This window comes from Salvelinus fontinalis, unplaced genomic scaffold (genome assembly GCF_029448725.1).
Source record: "Salvelinus fontinalis isolate EN_2023a unplaced genomic scaffold, ASM2944872v1 scaffold_0431, whole genome shotgun sequence".
NCBI classification, from domain to species: Eukaryota; Metazoa; Chordata; class Actinopteri; order Salmoniformes; family Salmonidae; genus Salvelinus; species Salvelinus fontinalis.
The window spans coordinates 40,818-65,000 of NW_026600640.1; the positions used below are offsets into that span (position 1 = coordinate 40,818).

Below are 24,183 nucleotides of genomic sequence, written 5' to 3' on the forward strand. Positions count from 1 at the left end.
GCTTGTGGGAAGTGACAAAGAGCTCGTATAGGACCAGGGCACAAATAATAATAATCAATAATTTTGCTCTTTATTTGTCCATCTTACATATAAAACCTTATTTGTTCACCGAACATTGTGAATATTTTTATTTTATTTATTTCACCTTTATTTAACCAGGTAGGCAAATTGAGAACACGTTCTCATTTACAATTGCGACCTGGCCAAGATAAAGCAAAACAGTTCGACACATACAACAACACATAGTTACACATGGAGTAAAACAAACATACAGTCAATAATACAGTGAAAAATAAGTCTATATACAATGTGAGCAAATGAGGTGAGATAAGGGAGGTGAAGGCAAACAAAATATATATATAAATAAATAAAAATATAAAAAGGCCATGGTGGCGAAGTAAATACAATATAGCAAGTAAAAAAAAAAAAAAAAAAGTAGAGATAGTAGAGATAGAAAAAAGTAGAGATAGAAATAATGGGGTGCAAAGGAGCAAAATAAAGAAATAAATAAATACAGTAGGTAAAGAGGTAGTTGTTTGGGCTAAATTATAGATGGGCTATGTACAGGTGCAGTAATCTATGAGCTGCTCTGACAGCTGGTGCTTAAAGCTAGTGAGGGAGATAAGTGTTTCCAGTTTCAGAGATTTTTGTAGTTCGTTCCAGTCATTGGCAGCAGAGAACTGGAAGGAGAGGCGGCCAAAGGAAGAATTGGTTTTGGGGGTGACCAGAGAGATATACCTGCTGGAGCGCGTGCTACAGGTAGGTGCTGCTATGGTGACCAGCGAGCTGAGATAAGGGGGGACTTTACCTAGCAGGGTCTTGTAGATGACCTGGAGCCAGTGGGTTTGACGACGAGTATGAAGCGAGGGCCAGCCAACGAGAGTGTACAGGTCGCAGTGGTGGGTAGTATATGGGGCTTTGGTGACAAAACGGATGGCACTGTGATAGACTGCATCCAATTTATTGAGTAGGGTTTTGGAGGCTATTTTGTAAATGACATCACCGAAGTCGAGGATTGGTAGGATGGTCAGTTTTACAAGGGTATGTTTGGCAGCATGAGTGAAGGATGCTTTGTTGCGGAATAGGAAGCCAATTCTAGATTTAACTTTGGATTGGAGATGTTTGATGTGAGTCTGGAAGGAGAGTTTACAGTCTAACCAGACACCTAGGTATTTGTAGTTGTCCACATATTCTAAGTCAGAGCCGTCCAGAGTAGTGATGTTGGACAGGCGGGCAGGTGCAGGCAGCGATCGGTTGAAGAGCATGCATTTAGTTTTACTTGTATTTAAGAGCAAATGGAGGCCACGGAAGGAGAGTTGTATAGCATTGAAGCTCGCCTGGAGGGTTGTTAACACAGTGTCAAAAGAAGGGCCAGAAGTATACAGAATAGTGTCGTCTGCGTAGAGATGGATCAGAGAATCACCAGCAGCAAGAGCGACATCATTGATGTATACAGAGAAGAGAGTCGGTCCAAGAATTGAACCCTGTGGCACCCCCATAGAGACTGCCAGAGGCCCGGACAACAGACCCTCCGATTTGACACACTGAACTCGATCAGAGAAGTAGTTGGTGAACCAGGCGAGGCAATCATTAGAGAAACCAAGGCTGTCGAGTCTGCCGATGAGGATGTGGTGGTTGACAGAGTCAAAAGCCTTGGCCAGGTCAATGAATACGGCTGCACAGTATTGTTTCCTATCGATGGCGGTTAAGATATCGTTTATGACCTTGAGCGTGGCTGAGGTGCACCCATGGCCAGCTCTGAAACCAGATTGCATAGTGGAGAAGGTATGGTGGGATTCGAAATGGTCGGTAATCTGTTTGTTGACTTGGCTTTCGAAGACCTTAGAAAGGCAGGGTAGGATAGATATAGGTCTGTAGCAGTTAGGGTCAAGAGTGTCCCCCCCCTTTGAAGAGGGGGATAACCGCAGCTGCTTTCCAATCTTTGGGAATCTCAGACGACACAAAAGAGAGGTTGAAAAGGCTAGTAATAGGGGTGGCAACAATTTCAGCAGATAGTTTTAGAAAGAAAGGGTCCAGATTATCTAGCCCGGCTGATTTGTAAGGGTCCAGATTTTGCAGCTCTTTCAGAACATCATCTGACTGTATTTGGGAGAAAGAGAAATGGGGAAGGCTTGGGCGAGTAGCAGAGGGGAGGGCAGTGCTGTTGACCGGGGTAGGGGCAGCCAGGTGGAAAGCATGGCCAGCCATAGAAAAATGCTTATTGAAATTCTCAATTATAGTGGATTTGTCGGTGGTGACAGTGTTTCCTATCTTCAGTGCAGTTGGAAGAAAGGCAGGGTAGGATATCTCACCACAGGTTAATGAGAAGGGTGTGCTTGAAAGGATGCACATAACTCTGCAATGTTGGGTTGTATTGGAGAGAGTCTCAGTTTTAAATCATTTGTGCCTGTATTTAGTTTTCATGCTAATGAGGGCCGAGAATCAACTCTCAAATAGGTACGTGGTTGCAAAGGGCATCCGTGTCCCAAGGCAGGATACTCTGAGCGCAGCCCAATCCAGAAATCTGTCTGTGGCTTCTGATTAAATAAAATTTTCACAGAACCGCTTGTTGCAATTTCGAAGAGGCTCTCTTGTTTAGATATCAGTAAGTGGACTGGAGGCAGGGTATGAAAGGGGTAACGAATCCAGTTGTTTGTGTCATTCGCTTTGGGAAAGTACCTGCGTAATTGCACACCCAACTCACTTATGTGCTTCGCTAAATCACATTTGACATTGTCCGTAAGCTTGAGTTCATTTGCACAGAAAAAATCATACAATGATGGAAAGACCTGTGTGTTGTCCTTGTTAATGCAGACAGAGAAGAGCTCTTCTTAATCATAGCCTCAATTTTGTCCCGCACATTGAATATAGTTGCTGAGAGTCCCTGTAATCCCTCCTAGATTCAGATCATTCAGCCTAGAAAAAACTTCACCCAGATAGGCCAGTCGTGTGAGAAACTTGTCATCATGCAAGCGGTCACACAAGTGAAAATTATGGTCAGTAATAAAGTTTAAGCTTGTCTCTCAATAAAAAAAAAACTTGTCATTACTTTGCCCCTTGATAACCAGCGCTTCCCATATTATTGCATAGTGCATAAAATACAGGGGCCTTGCTTTAACAAAGTTAACCATTTTCACTGTAGTGTCCAAAACGTATTTCAAGCTGTCAGGCTTTCCCTTGGCAGCAAGAGCCTCTCGGTGGATGCTGCAGTGTACCCAAGTGGCGTCGGGAGCAACTGCTTGCACGCGAGTTACCACTCCACTATGTCTCCCTGTCATGGATTTTGCACCATCAGTACCGATACCAACACATCTTGACCACCAAAGTCCATTTGATGTCACGAAGCTGTCCAGTACTTTAAAAATATCCTCTCCTGTTGTCCTGGTTTCCAGTGGTTTGCAGAAGAGGATGTCTTCCTTGACCCCTATAAACGTAATGGACATATACCAGGAGCTGTGCCAGGCCCGCCACGTCTGTTGACTCATCCAGCTGTAACGCATAGAATTCACTGGCTTGTATGCGAAGCAGTAATTGTTTCAAAACATCTCTTGCAATGTCACTGATGCGTCGTGAAACAGTGTTTTTTGATGAAGGCATTGTCTGTATAGTTTTTTTGGCCTTTTACCCCAGCATTGTCCCAGCCATATCCGCGGCAGAAGCAAGAATTAGGTGCTCCACAATAGTATGGGGCTTGCCTGTCCTAGCCACTCAGTAGCTCACCATATAAGATGCTTCTAGTCCCTTCTTATTAATGGTATCTGTTGCTTTTATACATGTCTTGCTACTCGAAAATCGTCTTAATTCTCGCTCAAAAAACTCCTGTGGCTTATTTTTCAAATTGGCATGTTAGTTTCTAAATGTCTGCGCAAGAGTGAAGGCTTCATTGAGTTGTGAGAGAGTACTTTTGCACATATAACACACTGTGTCTGTGGAAAGGCACAATTCCCAATATAAGTGAACCCCAAGTCAATGTAGTTCTCATCATATTTGTGCCTCTTCAATGGTCCAACGTCCCTGTCCCTAGAATTACTGATGCTAGTGTTGGATGTGCTCGTGGAAGGAGAACAACTTGTGTCGTTGACAGGTGCAGGTGTAGTACTGCTGGTAGTAGCAGTACTACCAGTAGAGCTGGTATGTGTCTCTATGGACACTGGCCTTACTTTTTTTAACCATATATAAATTTTTCAAGCAAACGGAACGAGCAGCAGCTACGTTTTGCTAGATACGGACCGTTAGTGGAATCCCCGTGAGAGAGTAACGGTTCATGTGATTAGATGTTAATTATTTGACTAGGCTACCTGTATTTGACATTGTGTTGTTATTTCGCTGAACACTCAGGCAACTGGTTACTCAACTGGTTACTCAGGCAAGAAAAAAACTCAAAATATAAAATATATAGCCCCGTTGGAAAATATAAATGGACTGTTTGAAAATGTGAATCACATAAATATACTTTTTAAAATGTGAATCACTGTTTGAAAATGTGAATCATAGTTTTATATGGCGCACCCCCGACAACATTGCGTACCCCAATTTGGGAAAACCTGTTCTAGAGAATCTCCCCTGGAGGCAGCTGGTGTGAAACAGAGTCCATGTATGTGTCCTCATAAACCATGATTTACATAGACACTGGGCCAGAGAGCTTAAAGGGTCCCTACTTTTCAGAGGCGATTATACCATGAATGCACATCGTCACTGTCATCATCCTCGATTGATCACCGTCTCAGTCAAGATTAGTCTTGCATCAAGTGTTGGTTGAAGTCAGGAAACTCCTGGGATTAGTCAGTATACTCCTGGGATTAGTCAGGATACTCCTGGGATTAGTCAGGATACTCCTGGGATTAGAATATATAAAATACAACACCTATACAGGGAACTATAATGTTCCCCTGGGGAGATGAATGCACCAATTACAGGGCTAGCCTCATAGGCTCCACCTCCACCCAGTACCATGAGGTGATCCTCTGTAACTCTATCAGTAGCTTGTAACACCAGGCGAGTGGGTTCCCTTCTTGGGGCCATCTGTAAGTCACTCTGGATAAAAGCTTCTGCTACGTGGCATATATTGTTATATATTATGTGGAATAATGCTTGTAAATACACAGAGGGAAAATGCATGATTCCATCATGTACAGTCAAGATGCAGGGAATTCAGTTTTTTCAACCCAAGCACTGGCCCTTTAACCTGAAGGGAACTCACCCGATGAGTGATTATAGGGTATTGGCTGCACTTTGGTGAAACTGGGGATGGTGATTAGTGGTTACATGATACATAATCTGATGTGTTTCAGGCCTGCTTGTGACCTCACAGATATACTTTATACCACTGGAAAACATGTATCATATATGATCATGAGTGGTAGGAGAGAGATCCACAATATGCTGTTTTTATTCATCAGTATCATTGGGGGATATTTTGGAGGGGCCTCATCCTTTTGGAAAGTGTTACCTTGAAAAGGGATGCCCTTACTTTAATCTCAATGCAATACATAAGAGCTGTTAATTATTCACCACACCCCCCCAATCCGCAACGGAAAATGTCCCCCGTAGTTTTGTCGGCACAGCACGTCCTCATCCAAAATTAGCACCGGCATCTTTTGTGTGGCGAGCACTTGGGTTTCTTGTTGAAGGTCTATGTATAGCCAGGGCCAAGACTTGGAATAGCTGAATGCGACAAAGAGCCTCCAACAAAGCCGGACAAGATGGCGTTTTGAGATCCGTTTCTTCCTAGGCAGGTATCAGGGCCACCGAACACAGAGCTTTGTTGTTTTTCCACCTCTGGACTTTAATGGCTGGTCTTGAAATAGGGCCTCCTTCACAAAAGAGTCCAAACCAAGCTTGACGGGGGGACTATGTGTTCTCCATGTTCCTTGGCGAAAAGATATAGGCTCCAAGCTTAACAAACACACTGTTTGGTTATCACCTACTTGTGACACGTCACGTGAGCAGAGTTCGGCTCAGGTTCTGGCTCTGTTGAGGCTACATCAGATAGGCTTCTCCTCAGAGGATACCCTGGTCTGTCTTGACACTAGCCGAGGTCACCTAGCCTCAACGAGTCTCCTCCTGCCCTGACCCCTAAACCCAGCTAAAACAGTATTAATATATCTCCTGCCCTGACCACTAAACCCATCTGAAACAGTATTAATATATCTCCTGTCCTGACCACTAAACCCATCTGAAACAGTATTAATATATCTCCTGTCCTGACCACTAAACCCATCTGAAACAGTATTAATATATCTCCTGTCCTGACCACTAAACCCATCTGAAACAGTATTAATATATCTCCTGTCCTGACCACTAAACCCATCTGAAACAGTATTAATATATCTCCTGTCCTGACCACTAAACCCAACTGAAACAGTATTAATATATCTCCTGTCCTGACCACTAAACCCATCTGAAACAGTATTAATATACAGGTATCTCCTGCCCTGACCCCTAAACCCTACTGAAACAGTATTAATATATCTCCTGCCCTGACCCCTAAACCCTACTGAAACAGTATTAATATATCTCCTGCCCTGACCACTAACCCCATCTGAAACAGTATTAATACATCTCCTGTCCTGACCAATAAACCCATCTGAAACAGTATTAATATATCTCCTGTCCTGACCACTAAACCCATCTGAAACAGTATTAATATATCTCCTGTCCTGACCACTAAACCCATCTGAAACAGTATTAATATACAGGTATCTCCTGTCCTGACCACTAACCCCATCTGAAACAGTATTAATACATCTCCTGTCCTGACCAATAAACCCATCTGAAACAGTATTAATATATCTCCTGTCCTGACCACTAAACCCATCTGAAACAGTATTAATATATCTCCTGTCCTGACCACTAAACCCATCTGAAACAGTATTAATATACAGGTATCTCCTGTCCTGACCACTAACCCCATCTGAAACAGTATTAATACATCTCCTGTCCTGACCACTAAACCCATCTGAAACAGTATTAATATATCTCCTGCCCTGACCACTAAACCCATCTGAAACAGTATTAATATACAGGTATCTCCTGCCCTGACCACTAAACCCTACTGAAGCAGTATTAATAAATCTCCTGTCCTGACCCCTAAACCCATCTGAAACAGTATTAATATATCTCCTGTCCTGACCACTAAACCCATCTGAAACAGTATTAATATACAGGTATCTCCTGTCCTGACCACTAAACCCAACTGAAACAGTATTAATATATCTCCTGTCCTGACCACTAACCCCATCTGAAACAGTATTAATATATCTCCTGTCCTGACCACTAAACCCATCTGAAACAGTATTAATATATCTCCTGTCCTGACCACTAAACCCATCTGAAACAGTATTAATATATCTCCTGTCCTGACCACTAAACCCAACTGAAACAGTATTAATATACAGGTATCTCCTGCCCTGACCACTAAACCCATCTGAAATAGTATTAATATATCTCCTGTCCTGACCACTAAACCCATCGGAAACAGTATTAATATATCTTCTGTCCTGACCACTAAACCCATCTGAAACAGTATTAATATCTCTCCTGTCCTGACCACTAAACCCATCTGAAACAGTATTAATATACAGGTATCTCCTGCCCTGACCACTAAACCCAACTGAAACAGTATTAATATATCTTCTGTCCTGACCACTAAACCCATCTGAAACAGTATTAATATCTCTCCTGTCCTGACCACTAAACCCATCTGAAACAGTATTAATATACAGGTATCTCCTGCCCTGACCACTAAACCCAACTGAAACAGTATTAATATCTCTCCTGTCCTGACCACTAAACCTAACTGAACCAGTATTAATATACAGGTATCTCCTGCCCTGACCACTAAACCCAACTGAAACAGTATTAATATATCTTCTGTCCTGACCACTAAACCTAACTGAACCAGTATTAATATATCTGTCCCGATCGTCTTCTGGTGAATGAGTGGACCAAGGCGCAGCGTGATATAAATACATCCTCTTTTTATTTACGAAGAAGATGAACACGAAACAAAACACTTTACAAACTAACAAAACAACAAACGACCGTGAAGGTACAAATCTAAAGTGCACACACAAGCTACTAACGTTTAGACATAGACAATTACCCACGAAAACTCAATAAATATGGCTGCCTAAATATAGTTCTCAATCAGAGACAAATGAACAACAGCTGCCTCTAATTGAGAACCAATCTAGGCAGCCATAGACATACAAACCCCTATACAAGACACTGCCCCATTAAACATACAAAACCCCTAGACAATACAAAAACACATACATTCCCCATGTCACACCCTGACCTAACTAAAATAATAAAGAAAACAAAGATAACTAAGGCCAGGGCGTGACAATATCTCCTGCCCTGACCACTAAACCCTACTGAAACAGTATTAATATATCTCCTGTCCTGACCCCTAAACCCAACTGAAACAGTATTAATATATCTCCTGCCCTGACCACTAAACCCATCTGAAACAGTATTAATATATCTCCTGCCCTGACCACTAAACCCATCTGAAACAGTATTAATATACAGGTATCTCCTGTCCTGACCACTAAACACATCTGAAACAGTATTAATATACAGGTATCTCCTGTCCTGACCCGTAAACCCAACTGAAACAGTATTAATATATCTCCTGTCCTGACCACTAAACCCATCTGAAACAGTATTAATATACAGGTATCTCCTGTCCTGACCACTAAACCCTACTGAAACAGTATTAATATATCTCCTGTCCTGACCACTAAACCCTACTGAAACAGTATTAATATATCTCCTGTCCTGACCACTAAACCTAACTGAACCAGTATTAATATACAGGTATCTCCTGCCCTGACCACTAAACCCTACTGAAACAGTATTAATATATCTCCTGTCCTGACCACTAAACCTAACTGAACCAGTATTAATATACAGGTATCTCCTGCCCTGACCACTAAACCCAACTGAAACGGTATTAATATATATCCTGTCCTGACCACTAAACCCATCTGAAACAGTATTAATATATCTCCTGCCCTGACCACTAAACCCATCTGAAACAGTATTAATATACAGGTATCTCCTGTCCTGACCACTAAACCCAACTGAAACAGTATTAGTATATCTCCTGTCCTGACCACTAAACCCTACTAAAACGTTATTAATATATATCCTGTCCTGACCACTAAACCTAACTGAACCAGTATTAATATACAGGTATCTCCTGTCCTGACCACTAAACCCTACTGAAACGGTATTAATATATATCCTGTCCTGACCACTAAACCCATCTGAAACAGTATTAATATATCTCTTGCCCTGACCACTAAACCCATCTGAAACAGTATTAATATACAGGTATCTCCTGTCCTGACCACTAAACCCTACTGAAACAGTATTAATATATCTCCTGCCCTGACCACTAAACCCATCTGAAACAGTATTAATATACAGGTATCTCCTGTCCTGACCACTAAACCCTACTGAAACAGTATTAATATATCTCCTGTCCTGACCACTAAACCCAACTGAAACAGTATTAATATATCTCCTGTCCTGACCACTAAACCCATCTGAAACAGTATTAATATACAGGTATCTCCTGTCCTGACCCCTAAACCCAACTGAAACAGTATTAATATATCTCCTGTCCTGACCACTAAACCCATCTGAAACAGTATTAATATACAGGTATCTCCTGTCCTGACCACTAAACCCTACTGAAACAGTATTAATATATCTCCTGTCCTGACCACTAAACCCAACTGAAACAGTATTAATATATCTCCTGTCCTGACCACTAAACCCATCTGAAACAGTATTAATATACAGGTATCTCCTGTCCTGACCACTAAACCCATCTGAAACAGTATTAATATATCTCCTGTCCTGACCACTAAACCCAACTGAAACAGTATTAATATATCTCCTGTCCTGACCACTAAACCTAACTGAACCAGTATTAATATACAGGTATCTCCTGTCCTGACCACTAAACCCAACTGAAATGGTATTAATATACAGGTATCTCCTGCCCTGACCACTAAACCCAACTGAAATGGTATTAATATATATCCTGTCCTGACCACTAAACCCATCTGAAACAGTATTAATATATCTCCTGCCCTGACCACTAAACCCAACTGAAACGGTATTAATATATATCCTGTCCTGACCACTAAACCCAACTGAAACAGTATTAATATAGCTCCTGTCCTGACCACTAAACCTAACTGAACCAGTATTAATATACAGGTATCTCCTGCCCTGACCACTAAACCCAACTGAAATGGTATTAATATATATCCTGTCCTGACCACTAAACCCATCGGAAACAGTATTAATATATCTCCTGCCCTGACCACTAAACCCAACTGAAACGGTATTAATATATATCCTGTCCTGACCACTAAACCCAACTGAAACAGTATTAATATACAGGTATCTCCTGCCCTGACCCCTAAACCCTACTGAAACAGTATTAATATATCCCTTGTCCTGACCACTAAACCTAACTGAACCAGTATTAATATACAGGTATCTCCTGTCCTGACCACTAAACCCTACTGAAACGGTATTAATATATATCCTGTCCTGACCACTAAACCTAACTGAACCAGTATTATGTGACACTCCCTCCTCTCTCCCATTCTATCCAGTAGGTTCAGACATTGCTGACTTGCAATATGCTGCCTTTGAGTTCTAAGAAGAGTGACAATGTTGGCCTGACCACTGCGTTCTGGAGGTACCTCTGAGAGGGAAGAAGAGTGTAGAGTCAAAGTTGACTGGACTAGCGTTGGCATTGCCCTGCTACCTATCCTGTCCTGCTGTCTCCTGTCACGTTCCTGACCTGTTTTCCTTTGTTTTGTATTCATTTTAGTTGGTCAGGGCGTGAGTTGGGTGGGTTTGTCTATGTTTGTATTTCTATGTGGGGTTTTGTGTTCGGCCTGGTATGATTCTCAATTGGAGACAGGTGTGTATTGTTTGTCTCTAATTGAGAGTCATACAAAGGCAGCCAGGGTTTCACTGGTGTTTTGTGGGTGTTTGTTCCTGTGTCCTCACAGGACAGTTGAAGGTTAGTCACGTTTGTTGTTTTGTAGTTTGTAGTGTCTTGTTTGCTGTTTTTTCATTAAAAGATGGCTTATTTCCCTCAATCCGCATCTTGGTCCTATCCATGCTCCTTCTCGTCTAAGGGGGAGAACAACATTGACTGCCTTTACAGAAACACCCACCACAACAGGACCAAGCGGATTTTTATTTATTTATTTATTTATTTAACCTTTATTTAACCAGGTAGGCAAATTGAGAACACGTTCTCATTTACAATTGCGACCTGGCCAAGATAAAGCAAAGCAGTTCGACACATACAACAACACATAGTTACACATGGAGTAAAAACAAACATATAGTCAATAATACAGTGAAAAAGATAAAAAAAAAATAAGTCTATATACAATGTGAGCAAGTGAGGTGAGATAAGGGAGGTGAAGGCAAACAGATATATGTATAAATAAATAAAAATATAAAAAGGCCATGGAGGCGAAGTGAGTACAACACAGCAAGTAAAATAAAAACTAAAAAAAAACACTGGAATGGTTGGTTTGCATTGGAAGAAAGTGCAAAGTAGAGACAGAAATAATGGGGTGCAAAGGAGCAAAATAAATTAATAAATAAATACAGTAGGTAAAGAGGTAGTTGTTTGGGCTAAATTGTAGATGGGTTATGTACAGGTGCAGTAATCTATGAGCTGCTCTGACAGCTGGTGCTTAAAGCTAGTGAGGGAGATAGGTGTTTCCAGTTTCAGAGATTTTTGTAGTTCGTTCCAGTCATTGGCAGCAGAGAACTGGAAGGAGAGGCGTCCAAAGGAAGAATTGGTTTTGGGGGTGACTAGAGAGATATACCTGCTGGAGCGCGTGCTACGGGTAGGTGCTGCTATGGTGACCAGCGAGCTGAGATAAGGGGGGACTTTACCTAGCAGGGTCTTGTAGATGACCTGGAACCAATGGGTTTGGCGACGAGTATGAAGCGAGGGCCAGCCAACGAGAGTGTACAGGTCGCAGTGGTGGGTAGTATATGGGGCTTTGGTGACAAAACGGATGGCACTGTGATAGACTGCATCCAATTTATTGAGTAGGGTTTTGGAGGCTATTTTGTAAATGACATCACCGAAGTCGAGGATTGGTAGGATGGTCAGTTTTACAAGGGTATGTTTGGCAGCATGAGTAAAGGATGCTTTGTTGCGGAATAGGAAGCCAATTCTAGATTTGACTTTGGATTGGAGATGTTTGATGTGGGTCTGGAAGGAGAGTTTACAGTCTAACCAGACACCTAGGTATTTGTAGTTGAGGATTGAGGAGAGAGAGAAAGAACTAAGGCACTGGACACAGGAGGAATGGTCTTGGGAGATCATGGACGGAAAAGGACCCTGGGGAAGGGTTGGAGAGAATCGCCGCTCTCGGGAGGTGAAGAAGGCAGCCACAGCCCAGGAGCGGTGGATTGAGGAGGCAGCACGGATGAGAGGCTGGAAGCCCGAGAGGCTCACCCAAGAATTTCTTGGGGGGGGGCTAAAGGGGAGTGTGGCGAAGCCGGGTTGGATACCTGAGCCAACTCCCCGGGCTTGCCGTGGAGTAAGAGGGCGTCGTACTGGTCAGACACCGTGTTATGCGGTAAAGCGCACGGTGTCCCCAGTACGCGTGCTTAGCCCAGTGCGGGCTATTCCACCTTGCCGCACTGGGAGGGCTAGGTTGGGCATCGAGCCGGATGCCATGAAGCCGGCCCAACGTATCTGGCCTCCAGTACGTCTCCTCGGGCCGGTGTACATGGCACCAGCCTTACAGGTGGTGTCCCCGGTTCGCCTGCATAGCCCAGTGCGGGCTATTCCACCTCGCCGCACTGGCAGGGCTACGGGGACCATTCAACCTGGTAGGGTTGGGGAGGCTCGGTGCTCAAGAGCACGTGTCCTCCTTCACGGTCCGGTATATCCGGCGCCACCTTCCCACCCCAGCTCAGTACCACCAGTGCCTACACCACGCACCAGGCTTCCAGTGCATCTCCAGAGCCCTGTTCCTCCTCCACGTACTCTCCCTATGGTGCGTGTCTCCAGCCCAGTGCCTCCAGTTCCGGCACCACGCACCAAGCCTCCTGTGCGTCTCCAGAGCCCTGGACGCACTGTTCCTTCTCCCCGCACTCGCCCTGAGGTGCGTGCCCTCAGCCCGGTACCTCCAGTTCCGGTACCACGCACCAGGCCTAGAGTGCGCCACGAGAGTCCAGTGTGCCCTGTTCCTTCTCCCCGCACTCGCCCTGAGGTGCGTGCCCTCAGCCCGGTACCTCCAGTTCCGGTACCACGCACCAGGCCTATAGTGCGTCTCAGCCGGCCAGAGTCTGCCGTCTGCCCAGCGGTGCCTGAACGGCCCGTCTGCCCAGCTCCGTCTGAGCCATCTGTCTGCCCAGCTCCGTCTCAGCCATCTGTCTGCCCAGCGCCGTCTGAGCCATCTGTCTGCCCAGCGCCGTCTGAGCCATCTGTCTGCCCAGCGCCGTCTGAGCCATCTGTCTGCCCAGCGCCGTCTGAGCCATCTGTCTGCCCAGCGCCGTCTGAGCCATCTGTCTGCCCAGCGCCATCTGAGTCATCCGTCTGCCACGAGCCATTAGAGCCGCCCGTCTGTCCCGAGCCAGTAGAGCCGTCCGTCAGTCAGGAGCCGCTTGAGCCGTCCGTCAGTCAGGAGCTGCCAGAGACGCCCGCCAGTCAGGAGCTGCCAGAGACGCCCGCCAGTCAGGAGCTGCCAGAGACGCCCGCCAGTCAGGAGCTGCCAGAGACGCCCGCCAGTCAGGAGCTGCCAGAGACGCCCGCCAGTCAGGAGCTGCCAGAGACGCCCGCCAGTCAGGAGCTGCCAGAGACGCCCGCCAGTCAGGAGCTGCCAGAGACGCCCGCCAGTCAGGAGCTGCCAGAGACGCCCGCCAGTCAGGAGCTGCCAGAGACGCCCGCCAGTCAGGAGCTGCCAGAGACGCCCGCCAGTCAGGAGCTGCCAGAGACGCCCGCCAGTCAGGAGCTGCCAGAGACGTCCGACAGTCCGGAGCTGCCCTACAGTCCGGAGCTGCCCTACAGTCCAGAGCTGCCCTACAGTCCGGAGCTGCCGTACAGTCCGGAGCTGCCCTACAGTCCGGAGCTGCCCTACAGTCCGGAGCTGCCACTCAGCCCGGACCTGCCGGAGTCCCTCAGCCAGGACCTGCCGGAGTCCCTCAGCCAGGACCTGCCGCCCCTTATCCCGGTGCTGGTCCTTATCCCGGTGCTGCCCCTTATCCCGGTGCTGCCCCTTGTCCCGGTGCTGCCCCTTGTCCCGGTGCTGCCCCTTGTCCCGGTGCTGCCCCTTGTCCCGGTGCTGCCCCTTGTCCCGGTGCTGCCCCTTGTTCCGGTGCTGCCCCTTGTTCCGGTGCTGCCCCTTGTCCCGGTGCTGCCCCTTGTCCCGGTGCTGCCCCTTGTCCCGGTGCTGCCCCTTATCCCGGTGCTGCCCCTTATCCCGGTGCTGCCCCTTCATTTAGGTGGGGTTAGTGGGAGGGTGGTCATTGGGAGGGGGATAAAGAAGCGGGGATTGATTATGGTGGGGTGGGGATCTCGTCCACCGCCAGAGCCGCCACCGTGGACAGACGCCCACCCAGACCCTCCCCTAGACTTTGTGCTGGTGCGCCCGGAGTTCGCACCTTAAGGGGGGGGTTCTGTCACGTTCCTGACCTGTTTTCCTTTGTTTTGTATTCATTTTAGTTGGTCAGGGCGTGAGTTGGGTGGGTTTGTCTATGTTTGTATTTCTATGTGGGGTTTTGTGTTCGGCCTGGTATGATTCTCAATTGGAGACAGGTGTGTATTGTTTGTCTCTAATTGAGAGTCATACAAAGGCAGCCAGGGTTTCACTGGTGTTTTGTGGGTGTTTGTTCCTGTGTCCTCACAGGACAGTTGAAGGTTAGTCACGTTTGTTGTTTTGTAGTTTGTAGTGTCTTGTTTGCTGTTTTTTCATTAAAAGATGGCTTATTTCCCTCAATCCGCATCTTGGTCCTATCCATGCTCCTTCTCGTCTAAGGGGGAGAACAACATTGACTGCCTTTACATCTCCCAGGCCAGGCATGCGTCCAGCCATGCGTGTGTCCTACAGCTTCTGCACAGTTTGGTCAGTCTCTATCCTGCTCCACTAATGGAAATTGATTGCCACTTAGCGAGGGCCTAGTTGTGTTGAGGGGTCAAGTGACGTCAGCGCAGGTCCTGCTGTGCGCTGGGAACCAGTTGAGAGAGAGGCTTTCTGACAGTAAACCAACCAGGGTGATGTTTGAGGCATAGCACAGTCACACCAATTCTGGTCTTCTCCCTCCTGAAATCATACAGTGGACAGTAACAGGGTGTCTCTCCACTCAACCACAGGAAGTCATAGAAGATGACAAGGTGACATGGTCATCATCATAGCTTGATGTGAGACTTCCCCAGAGTCCTGTGACTTAAAGGTGTCAGAATGAATGTGACAAGATTTGCATTTTCATCAGCAGAAGAGAGAGGAAAGAACTGGTGTCTGTGAATAGACAGTGTGGTGGATAGACAGTGTGGTGAATAGACAGTGTGGTGGGTAGACAGTGTGGTGGATAGACAGTATGGTGGATAGACAGTGTGGTGGGTAGACAGTGTGGTGAATAGACAGTGTGGTGAATAGACAGTGTGGTGAATAGACAGTGTGGTGGATAGACAGTGTGGTGAATAGACAGTGTGGTGGATAGACAGTATGGTGGATAGACAGTGTGGTGGATAGACAGTGTGGTGGATAGACAGTGTGGTGGATAGACAGTGTGGAGGATAGACAGTGTGGTGGATAGACAGTGTGGTGGATAGACAGTGTGGTGAATAGGCAGTGTGGTGGATAGGCAGTGTGGTGGATAGACAGTGTGGTGGATAGACAGTGTGGTGAATAGACAGTATGGAGGATAGAAGGTATGGTGAATAGACAGTATGGTGGATAGACAGTGTGGTGAATAGACAGTGTGGTGGATAGGCAGTGTGGTGAATAGACAGTGTGGTGGATAGGCAGTGTGGAGGATAGACAGTGTGGTGAATAGACAGTGTGGTGAATAGACAGTGTGGTGAATAGACAGTATGGTGGATAGACAGTGTGGTGGATAGACAGTATGGTGGATAGACAGTGTGGTGGATAGACAGTATGGTGGATAGACAGTATGGTGGATAGACAGTATGGTGGATAGACAGTGTGGTGGATAGACAGTATGGTGGATAGACAGTGTGGTGGATAGACAGTATCATGCATACAGTCTGTGGTTATCAGTCCCAGACACTGTCACAGAGAAAGAGGAAGACAGACTCAAGTCTGGCTTTGTGGCTCTGAGCTCCAACATCACATTGGCTCAGGACCCCCCCCCTCCCTGATGAGGAGTGACAAAGTGTGTGTGGAGGGGGATTAAAACCAAAGTGAGTGTCAGCGCTGAGGGGGACATGTGTTGGGAGGGAGGGGGTTGGCCGAGGGTTATGATATCTCCCAAAACCTTCTGTCGGGTGCCATCTACTCTTTCAATCCTAAACCCACAGCCCAACTCACCCACCCACCCAGGGCCACAACACATCTCCCAACAGCGGTGCCGTATAGCTGAAATCTAATCCTTTGTAAACACTTTAAATCACCCAAATGTATCATGTTTATGCAATAACCATTTCTGTTTTTGAATTGTTATTCCTGTCTGAAAGCACAAATAAGTATTCTTATAAACCATTTTCTAAGTACATGTATTCATATTTTTCCTGCCTGGCTGTCTGACCATTAGCGTACCAGCTAGATAACTAACAGATATCTGCCTTGTCTCAATGCAAACAGCCCTTTTGATTGTTCTACGGCAGCGTTTCTCAAACTCGGTTCTCGGGACCCCAAGCCACAAAGCCAGACTTGAGTCTGTCTTCCTCTTTCTCTGTGACAGTGTCTGGGACTGATAACCACAGACTGTATGCATGATACTGTCTATCCACCACACTGTCTATCCACCATACTGTCTATCCACCATACTGTCTATCCACCATACTGTCTACCCACCATACTGTCTATCCACCATACTGTCTATCCACCATACTGTCTATCCACCATACTGTCTATTCACCACACTGTCTATCCACCACACTGTCTATTCACCACACTGTCTATCCACCATACTGTCTATTCACCACACTGTCTACCCACCACACTGTCTATCCACCACACTGTCTATCCACCACACTGTCTATCCACAATACTGTCTATTCACCACACTGTCTATTCACCATACTGTCTATTCACCACACTGTCTATTCACCACACTGTCTATCCACCATGCCCCTAACACTACATCTTATTCAAATGATCAAAGCTTGATGATTAGTTGATCATTTGATCATCAATCAGCTGTGTAGTGTTAGGGCAAAAACCAAAAGGTGCACCTCTGGGGTCCCCAGGACCGAGTTTGGGAAACCCTGTTGTAAGGAGTGTGTATGGCTCCACCAAGGTTCAGAAAACTGAAATCACGAGAGGCAGCGAGCGGTATGTTGACCGAGGCACCTTTATGTACCAAAGTTTAACAATATTTTAATTTAGTCTTTTGTACGCCCAATAAAACTTTTAACTTTATGGGGTGGATGGCTGTCATGTCATCACACTGTCCCATGATAGACGGTCCCGTGGGGGTTGTGTCATAGGCCCACAGCTGTGCCCCATGTGGCAACTGGCTGCCCCGGACCTGAACTCACATTGCCACCATGCCGCCTGGGAGGGTTAAGATGGTGACACTTTACTGGTGACCTCTTACAAACCTAGGGCCATATAAAATCTGTGATGCGGAGAACGTGGACGGAATCACGGAATCCAGACATTTAACCATAATTCAACGATGTTCAAACATTTATTGAACTTAGTAGGATATCAATTACATTTGCCCAAGTTTATCATAAGACATTAACAGACTGCATCAGTGATTCGTATTTCCTGCAACTTCCTGAATAGGCAACGAGAAATGCCCCTGTCTGTGTATGTGAGGTGAGCACATCTACCTCTTTGTGTAGCGGTTAGCGATGATGCTAATGAAAACAGTCTTCTGGTAGATGGAAAGGCTTTCCCAAAAAACTTCTCAATTAAATGTTAACTACAAAGTAGCCTATGCTGACCTGGCAGAATTATATAATTATTATTTTCATAAATCCAGTGGGTATTTGTTTAGCAAACTCTACCATCATATGTGTGCTACAAAAACATGCTAAACAACAGACTCTTGCTAGGTGTACACTTGAATTAAAGGGTAACTATAATCCAAAATCTAATCTTCTCAAATTTTTCCCAGACCTCAAAAGTGGTCTCCTGATGTGGTTTAAGCATTGTTGTGGACAGACACAAAGCCGTGTCTGACCTTAATCCAATTAGCTGTTGTGTTGTCACTGGGTGCTGCCTGTTCAGCCTATTGCCTTTGTCCTGGGATGTGTTTGGTGGTGGGGTGGGTGCGGGGTGGGGGCGGGGGACGTCAGATTAATAACACAAGTTATTAACAACACGGAACAGGAGGGAGTTTGTGTCTAGGAAGGGTTGAGGGTTGGGGCTTATTGTGCACGTTGTGATTAGTCCAGCATGTTCCGGACCGGTTGTGTCCTTCAAGAATTGATGGCCTCCTGCCCTATCTGCACCCTGCAGCGTTATTGGATGACTGCCTTTGTTTCTATTTTAGTGACTTCGTGCCTGCTAACTCCGCCTTTACACCATACAGCCTCACACATCACATGGGAGACGTCCTTTATCTCTCTCACAGTTTTCAGGGACACAGAATACACTATTACAGTTCATACAGTTCATTCTGTTGAAGTTGACGTCTGTATTGGAGTCTTAGCTTTCTGTTCAACATCTCCATCTATCTACTGTGTCTATCTGAAACATCTCCATCTATCTAATGTGTCTATCTGAAACATCTCAATCTGTCCATTGTGTCTATCTGAAACATCTCAATCTGTCCATTGTGTCTATCTGAAACATCTGCAACTGTCCATTGTGTCTATCTGAAACATCTTCTATTGTGTCTATCTGAAACATCTTTCCATTGTGTCTATCTGAAACATCTGTCCATTGCATCTATCTGAAACATCTCCATCTGTCCATTGCATCTATCTGAAACATCTCCATCTGTCCATTGTGTCTATCTGAAACATCTGAAACATCTGTCCATTGTGTCTATCTGAAACATCTGAAACATCTGTCCATTGTGTCTATCTGAAACATCTGAAACATCTGTCCATTGTGTCTATCTGAAACATCTGAAACATCTGTCCATTGTGTCTATCTGAAACATCTGTCCATTGCATCTATCTGAAACATCTCCATCTGTCCATTTTGTCTATCTGAAATATCTGAAACATCTGTCCATTGTGTCTATCTGCAGGTGAAGGATGAGAAGAAGATCCAGGAGGTGGTTGACCTGACGGATTACGAGCGTTCTGAGGAGCTCCGCAAGGCCAAGAGCCGCAGCAAGAAGAACCACAGCAAGTTCACCCTGCTGCGCTCCAGAACCCCAGGCAACACGGTGGGTCCACAGGAAGTGTCCACAAGAACCCAGATCTAGAACCTTGGAAAGAGCAAACCTGTATCCTCAAAGTACTGTACCACAATAGCAACACAATCAATACTTACATCTTAAACACAATGTTGAGATGAGTTTCACGGTGCTGTAGCCAGACATTAACATAGTCAGATCAGTTACAGCAGCCAGATTGATTGACAGGCTGATTGACACTCACCTGACCCGGCTTGCCAGACTGGGCCACCACCCTGTACACCCTGTCCTTAGTCATTAGCCATGATCCCCTTTGACTCTACTTAGCTCCTCCCACCTCTGTCTCTGCCCAGAGACACTGTCCTCCCTCCCTCTGTTCCCTCCCTCCTTCTGTTCCCTCCTTCCTTCTGTTCCCTCCCTTTCACAGGGACATTGTGTTCCAGACTCGCCACACCTCCAACTCCTACACCCAGTATATGATCGCCAACGCTGATGGACAGACTAACTTGAGAAACAGAGTGAAAGTGTCAAATTCCCAATGCTTGTAGACCATTTGAAATCTGACAGTTTGCCAGTCCAGTTCACCTTTGAAACATGGAAAGGCTCTTCTGGTGAGGCAGTGATTCCCCCATGAGCCCTACACACACTAGGGATGGGGATTTGACGGTTTTTTTTATGTTCGAGTACTCAAATCCGTTTTTTTTAATAATATGTAGAACACAAGACCCCCGCTGGAAAAAAGATGTGTCCATTTATCTATAGACATAACCTGTATGACCCTTGGCTTGGTTTCTTTTCTGTTGTGCCCTGCAAATGCACATATACAAATGGAACACTAACATGGTCTCCAAGTCCTGTTCAGGCAGCCACAAAGCACAATCCACCAAATAGTTTTACAGTAATTGACACAAATGTAATCTCTGGTTAAAGGTCATGCATTGACTTCCGTTCCAGTACTCCATTACTCATACCCATCCCTAACACACACATGCACTCACAAAGTGGCGCACACACACGCACACACACGCACACATACACCATCTGCAGGCTCTCCCAGAACCCCCAGAGCAGCAGGGGGATAGGGTATCACGTTGGGTTGTCAGGTCAGGAAGCTTGTGTTTCAGCACACAGACAGACACAGACTGAGAGTGATTCTCAGAGTCTCCACACAGCTGCAGTTTCCTGTAGCCTCAGTGGGAGAAAGAGCGCCATATGGTCATATCTGTGTGTGAATGTGTGCGTGAGTGATATGGGTTTCTGTAATGGTACCTATATGAAAGGTATCCCTTACAGATGGTTGACTGAGAACTATGCATGTTAGGATTTTCAACACCCCCTTCATGCTCAGTTACACAATATTGTGCAAGGCCCTGGCTTCTTACATTCCCTCTCTCTCTCTCGTTTGTGTCTGTCAGGTCCCTAACCTGGTGTTCCTGGCTGTTAGTCCAGAGGAGAAGGAGTCCTGGATAAACGCCTTAAATGGAGCAATCACCAGATCCAAGAACAGCATCCTGGATGAGGTGAGACACACCCCTCGGTGTTCCTTCTCATCTTCCTCTCTCTCTCTCTCTTATAAACAACACTTCATCTGTCACATGGCCAATTGCAAGAGGATATCTTACTGAATGCACTTTTGAGGAATGGAATCCATTGACCCGCCCCTCATTCACACACACCCTCATGACCCGACACTAAACTCCCACAGCATGTTGACATGTATAAAGTGCTTCAGAAATAGAAGGACCTGTTATAGTATCTTACATTCTATCTTCAACTGGTTTCCTGATGAGGGCATTTTCTGGGTTTCAGTCTAGTGTAGTGTAGATGAAATGACCTCTATAAAGAAGAGAGACAGGTGGTGACAGATGTGACAGTCTTCTAGCTGAGGCTGCTGATCAAAGGATTCCCTCTCTGTTTGGGGATGATGGGATGGATCCTTCATCCCTCCTTCTCACCGCAGGTCAATCGCCCTGATGACATCAATAGACAGACGGTAGGGGAGCAGCTTGATGTGAAATAACATGTACACACACTAAAACACACATATACATTCACACACACACACACACTGAGCTTTTATGCATTTAACGCATCGTGTCAACACCACCCTTATATAAGGCCACAACACACACATTTGACATAATCCACAAACACACACACATGGATGGACACATGCACATACACACTGATGCACGAAAGCACACGCATGCACACACACACGCACCCTATCACACAGCTATAGATGGCCCAAATTGTACAGGTCCCTATTACACAGCTATAGATGGCCCAAACTGTACAGGTCCCTATCACACAGCTATAGATGGCCCAAACTGTACAGGTCCCTATCACACAGCTATAGATGGCCCAAACTGTACAGGTCCCTATCACACAGCTATAGATGGCCCAAACTGTACAGGTCCCTATCACACAGCTATAGATGGCCCAAACTGTACCGGTCCCTATCACACAGCTATAGATGGCCCAAACTGTACAGGTCCCTATCACACAGCTATAGATGGCCCAAACTGTACATGTCCCTATCACACAGCTAAAGATGGCCCAAACTGTACATGTCCCTATCACACAGCTATAGATGGCCCAAACTGTACATGTCCCTATCACACAGCTATAGATGGCCCAAACTGTACAGGTCCCTATCACACAGCTATAGATGGCCCAAACTGTACATGTCCCTATCACACAGCTAAAGATGGCCCAAACTGTACATGTCCCTATCACACAGCTATAGATGGCCCAAACTGTACATGTCCCTATCACACAGCTATAGATGGCCCAAACTGTACATGTCCCTATCACACAGCTATAGATGGCCCAAACTGTACAGGTCTCTATTACACAGCTACAGATGGCCCAAACTGTACAGGTCACCATTCACACAGATATAGATGGCCCAAACTGTACATGTCCCTATCACACAGCTATAGATGGCCCAAACTGTACAGGTCCCTATCACACAGCTATAGATGGCCCAAACTGTACAGGTCCCTATCACACAGCTATAGATGGCCCAAACTGTACAGGTCCCTATCACACAGCTATAGATGGTCCAAACTGTACAGGTCCCTATCACACAGCTATAGATGGCCCAAACTGTACAGGTCCCTATCACACAGCTATAGATGGCCCAAACTGTACAGGTCCCTATCACACAGCTATAGATGGCCCAAACTGTACAGGTCCCTATCACACAGCTATAGATGGCCCAAACTGTACAGGTCCCTATCACACAGCTATAGATGGCCCAAACTGTACAGGTCCCTATCACACAGCTATAGATGGCCCAAACTGTACAGGTCCCTATCACACAGCTACAGATGGCCCAAACTGTACAGGTCCCTATCACACAGCTATAGATGGCCCAAACTGTACAGGTCCCTATCACACAGCTAAAGATGGCCCAAACTGTACAGGTCCCTATCACACAGCTATAGATGGCCCAAACTGTACATGTCCCTATCACACAGCTATAGATGGCCCAAACTGTACATGTCCCTATCACACAGCTAAAGATGGCCCAAACTGTACATGTCCCTATCACACAGCTATAGATGGCCCAAACTGTACATGTCCCTATCACACAGCTATAGATGGCCCAAACTGTACATGTCCCTATCACACAGCTATAGATGGCCCAAACTGTACAGGTCTCTATTACACAGCTACAGATGGCCCAAACTGTACAGGTCACCATTCACACAGATATAGATGGCCCAAACTGTACATGTCCCTATCACACAGCTATAGATGGCCCAAACTGTACAGGTCCCTATCACACAGCTATAGATGGCCCAAACTGTACAGGTCCCTATCACACAGCTATAGATGGCCCAAACTGTACAGGTCCCTATCACACAGCTATAGATGGCCCAAACTGTACAGGTCCCTATCACACAGCTATAGATGGCCCAAACTGTACAGGTCCCTATCACACAGCTATAGATGGCCCAAACTGTACAGGTCCCTATCACACAGCTATAGATGGCCCAAACTGTACAGGTCCCTATCACACAGCTACAGATGGCCCAAACTGTACAGGTCCCTATCACACAGCTATAGATGGCCCAAACTGTACAGGTCCCTATCACACAGTTATAGATGGCCCAAACTGTACAGGTCCCTATCACACAGCTATAGATGGCCCAAACTGTACAGGTCCCTATCACACAGCTATAGATGGCCCAAACTGTACAGGTCCCTATCACACAGCTATAGATGGGAGAAGCAGAAGCACTCTCACAATGACTATCCAAATCCATGACATCACTGTTAAAGAAACAGAAGGAATACAACATTGAGCTACTTTCACATCAAATAAACTACAATTAGAGGACAAATGGTCAGGTGTGTGGATGGACTCGGAACAACAGCACCAGCACTGTGAGAGATATCAATTACCTCCAGGGCTCCAGTGTCTCTGCTGCTGAATAGCCTGATGACATCAGAGACGGGATTCACTCTTCCACCAGGATGGGGTTTCATTGCTCTCAACTGTAGGGTTATCACAGGTGGAGTCCTACATGATGGTACACACGTACTGTAGATCTATGTTGATAAACCAGCATTGAATTGCAATACAACATTGGTTGAAAGTGTTGTATACACATAATGTATGTGTATAATAGCGAACCTAGTGCCCTTAAATAC

The 24,183-nt window shown here is 45.7% G+C and overlaps 1 protein-coding gene across 1 annotated transcript in view; it reads left to right on the top strand.

Moving 5' to 3' along the window:
* The window catches only part of LOC129846022 (pleckstrin homology domain-containing family O member 1-like), a 46,417-nt gene that overhangs the window by 14,966 nt on the left and 7,268 nt on the right, over positions 1 to 24,183 (top strand). Inside the window, exons 3-4 of the mRNA XM_055914029.1 lie at positions 19,408 to 19,548; positions 20,934 to 21,038. Of these exons, the coding sequence (XP_055770004.1) occupies positions 19,408 to 19,548; positions 20,934 to 21,038 (246 nt within the window). The remainder of the gene's footprint in view (positions 1 to 19,407; positions 19,549 to 20,933; positions 21,039 to 24,183) is intronic.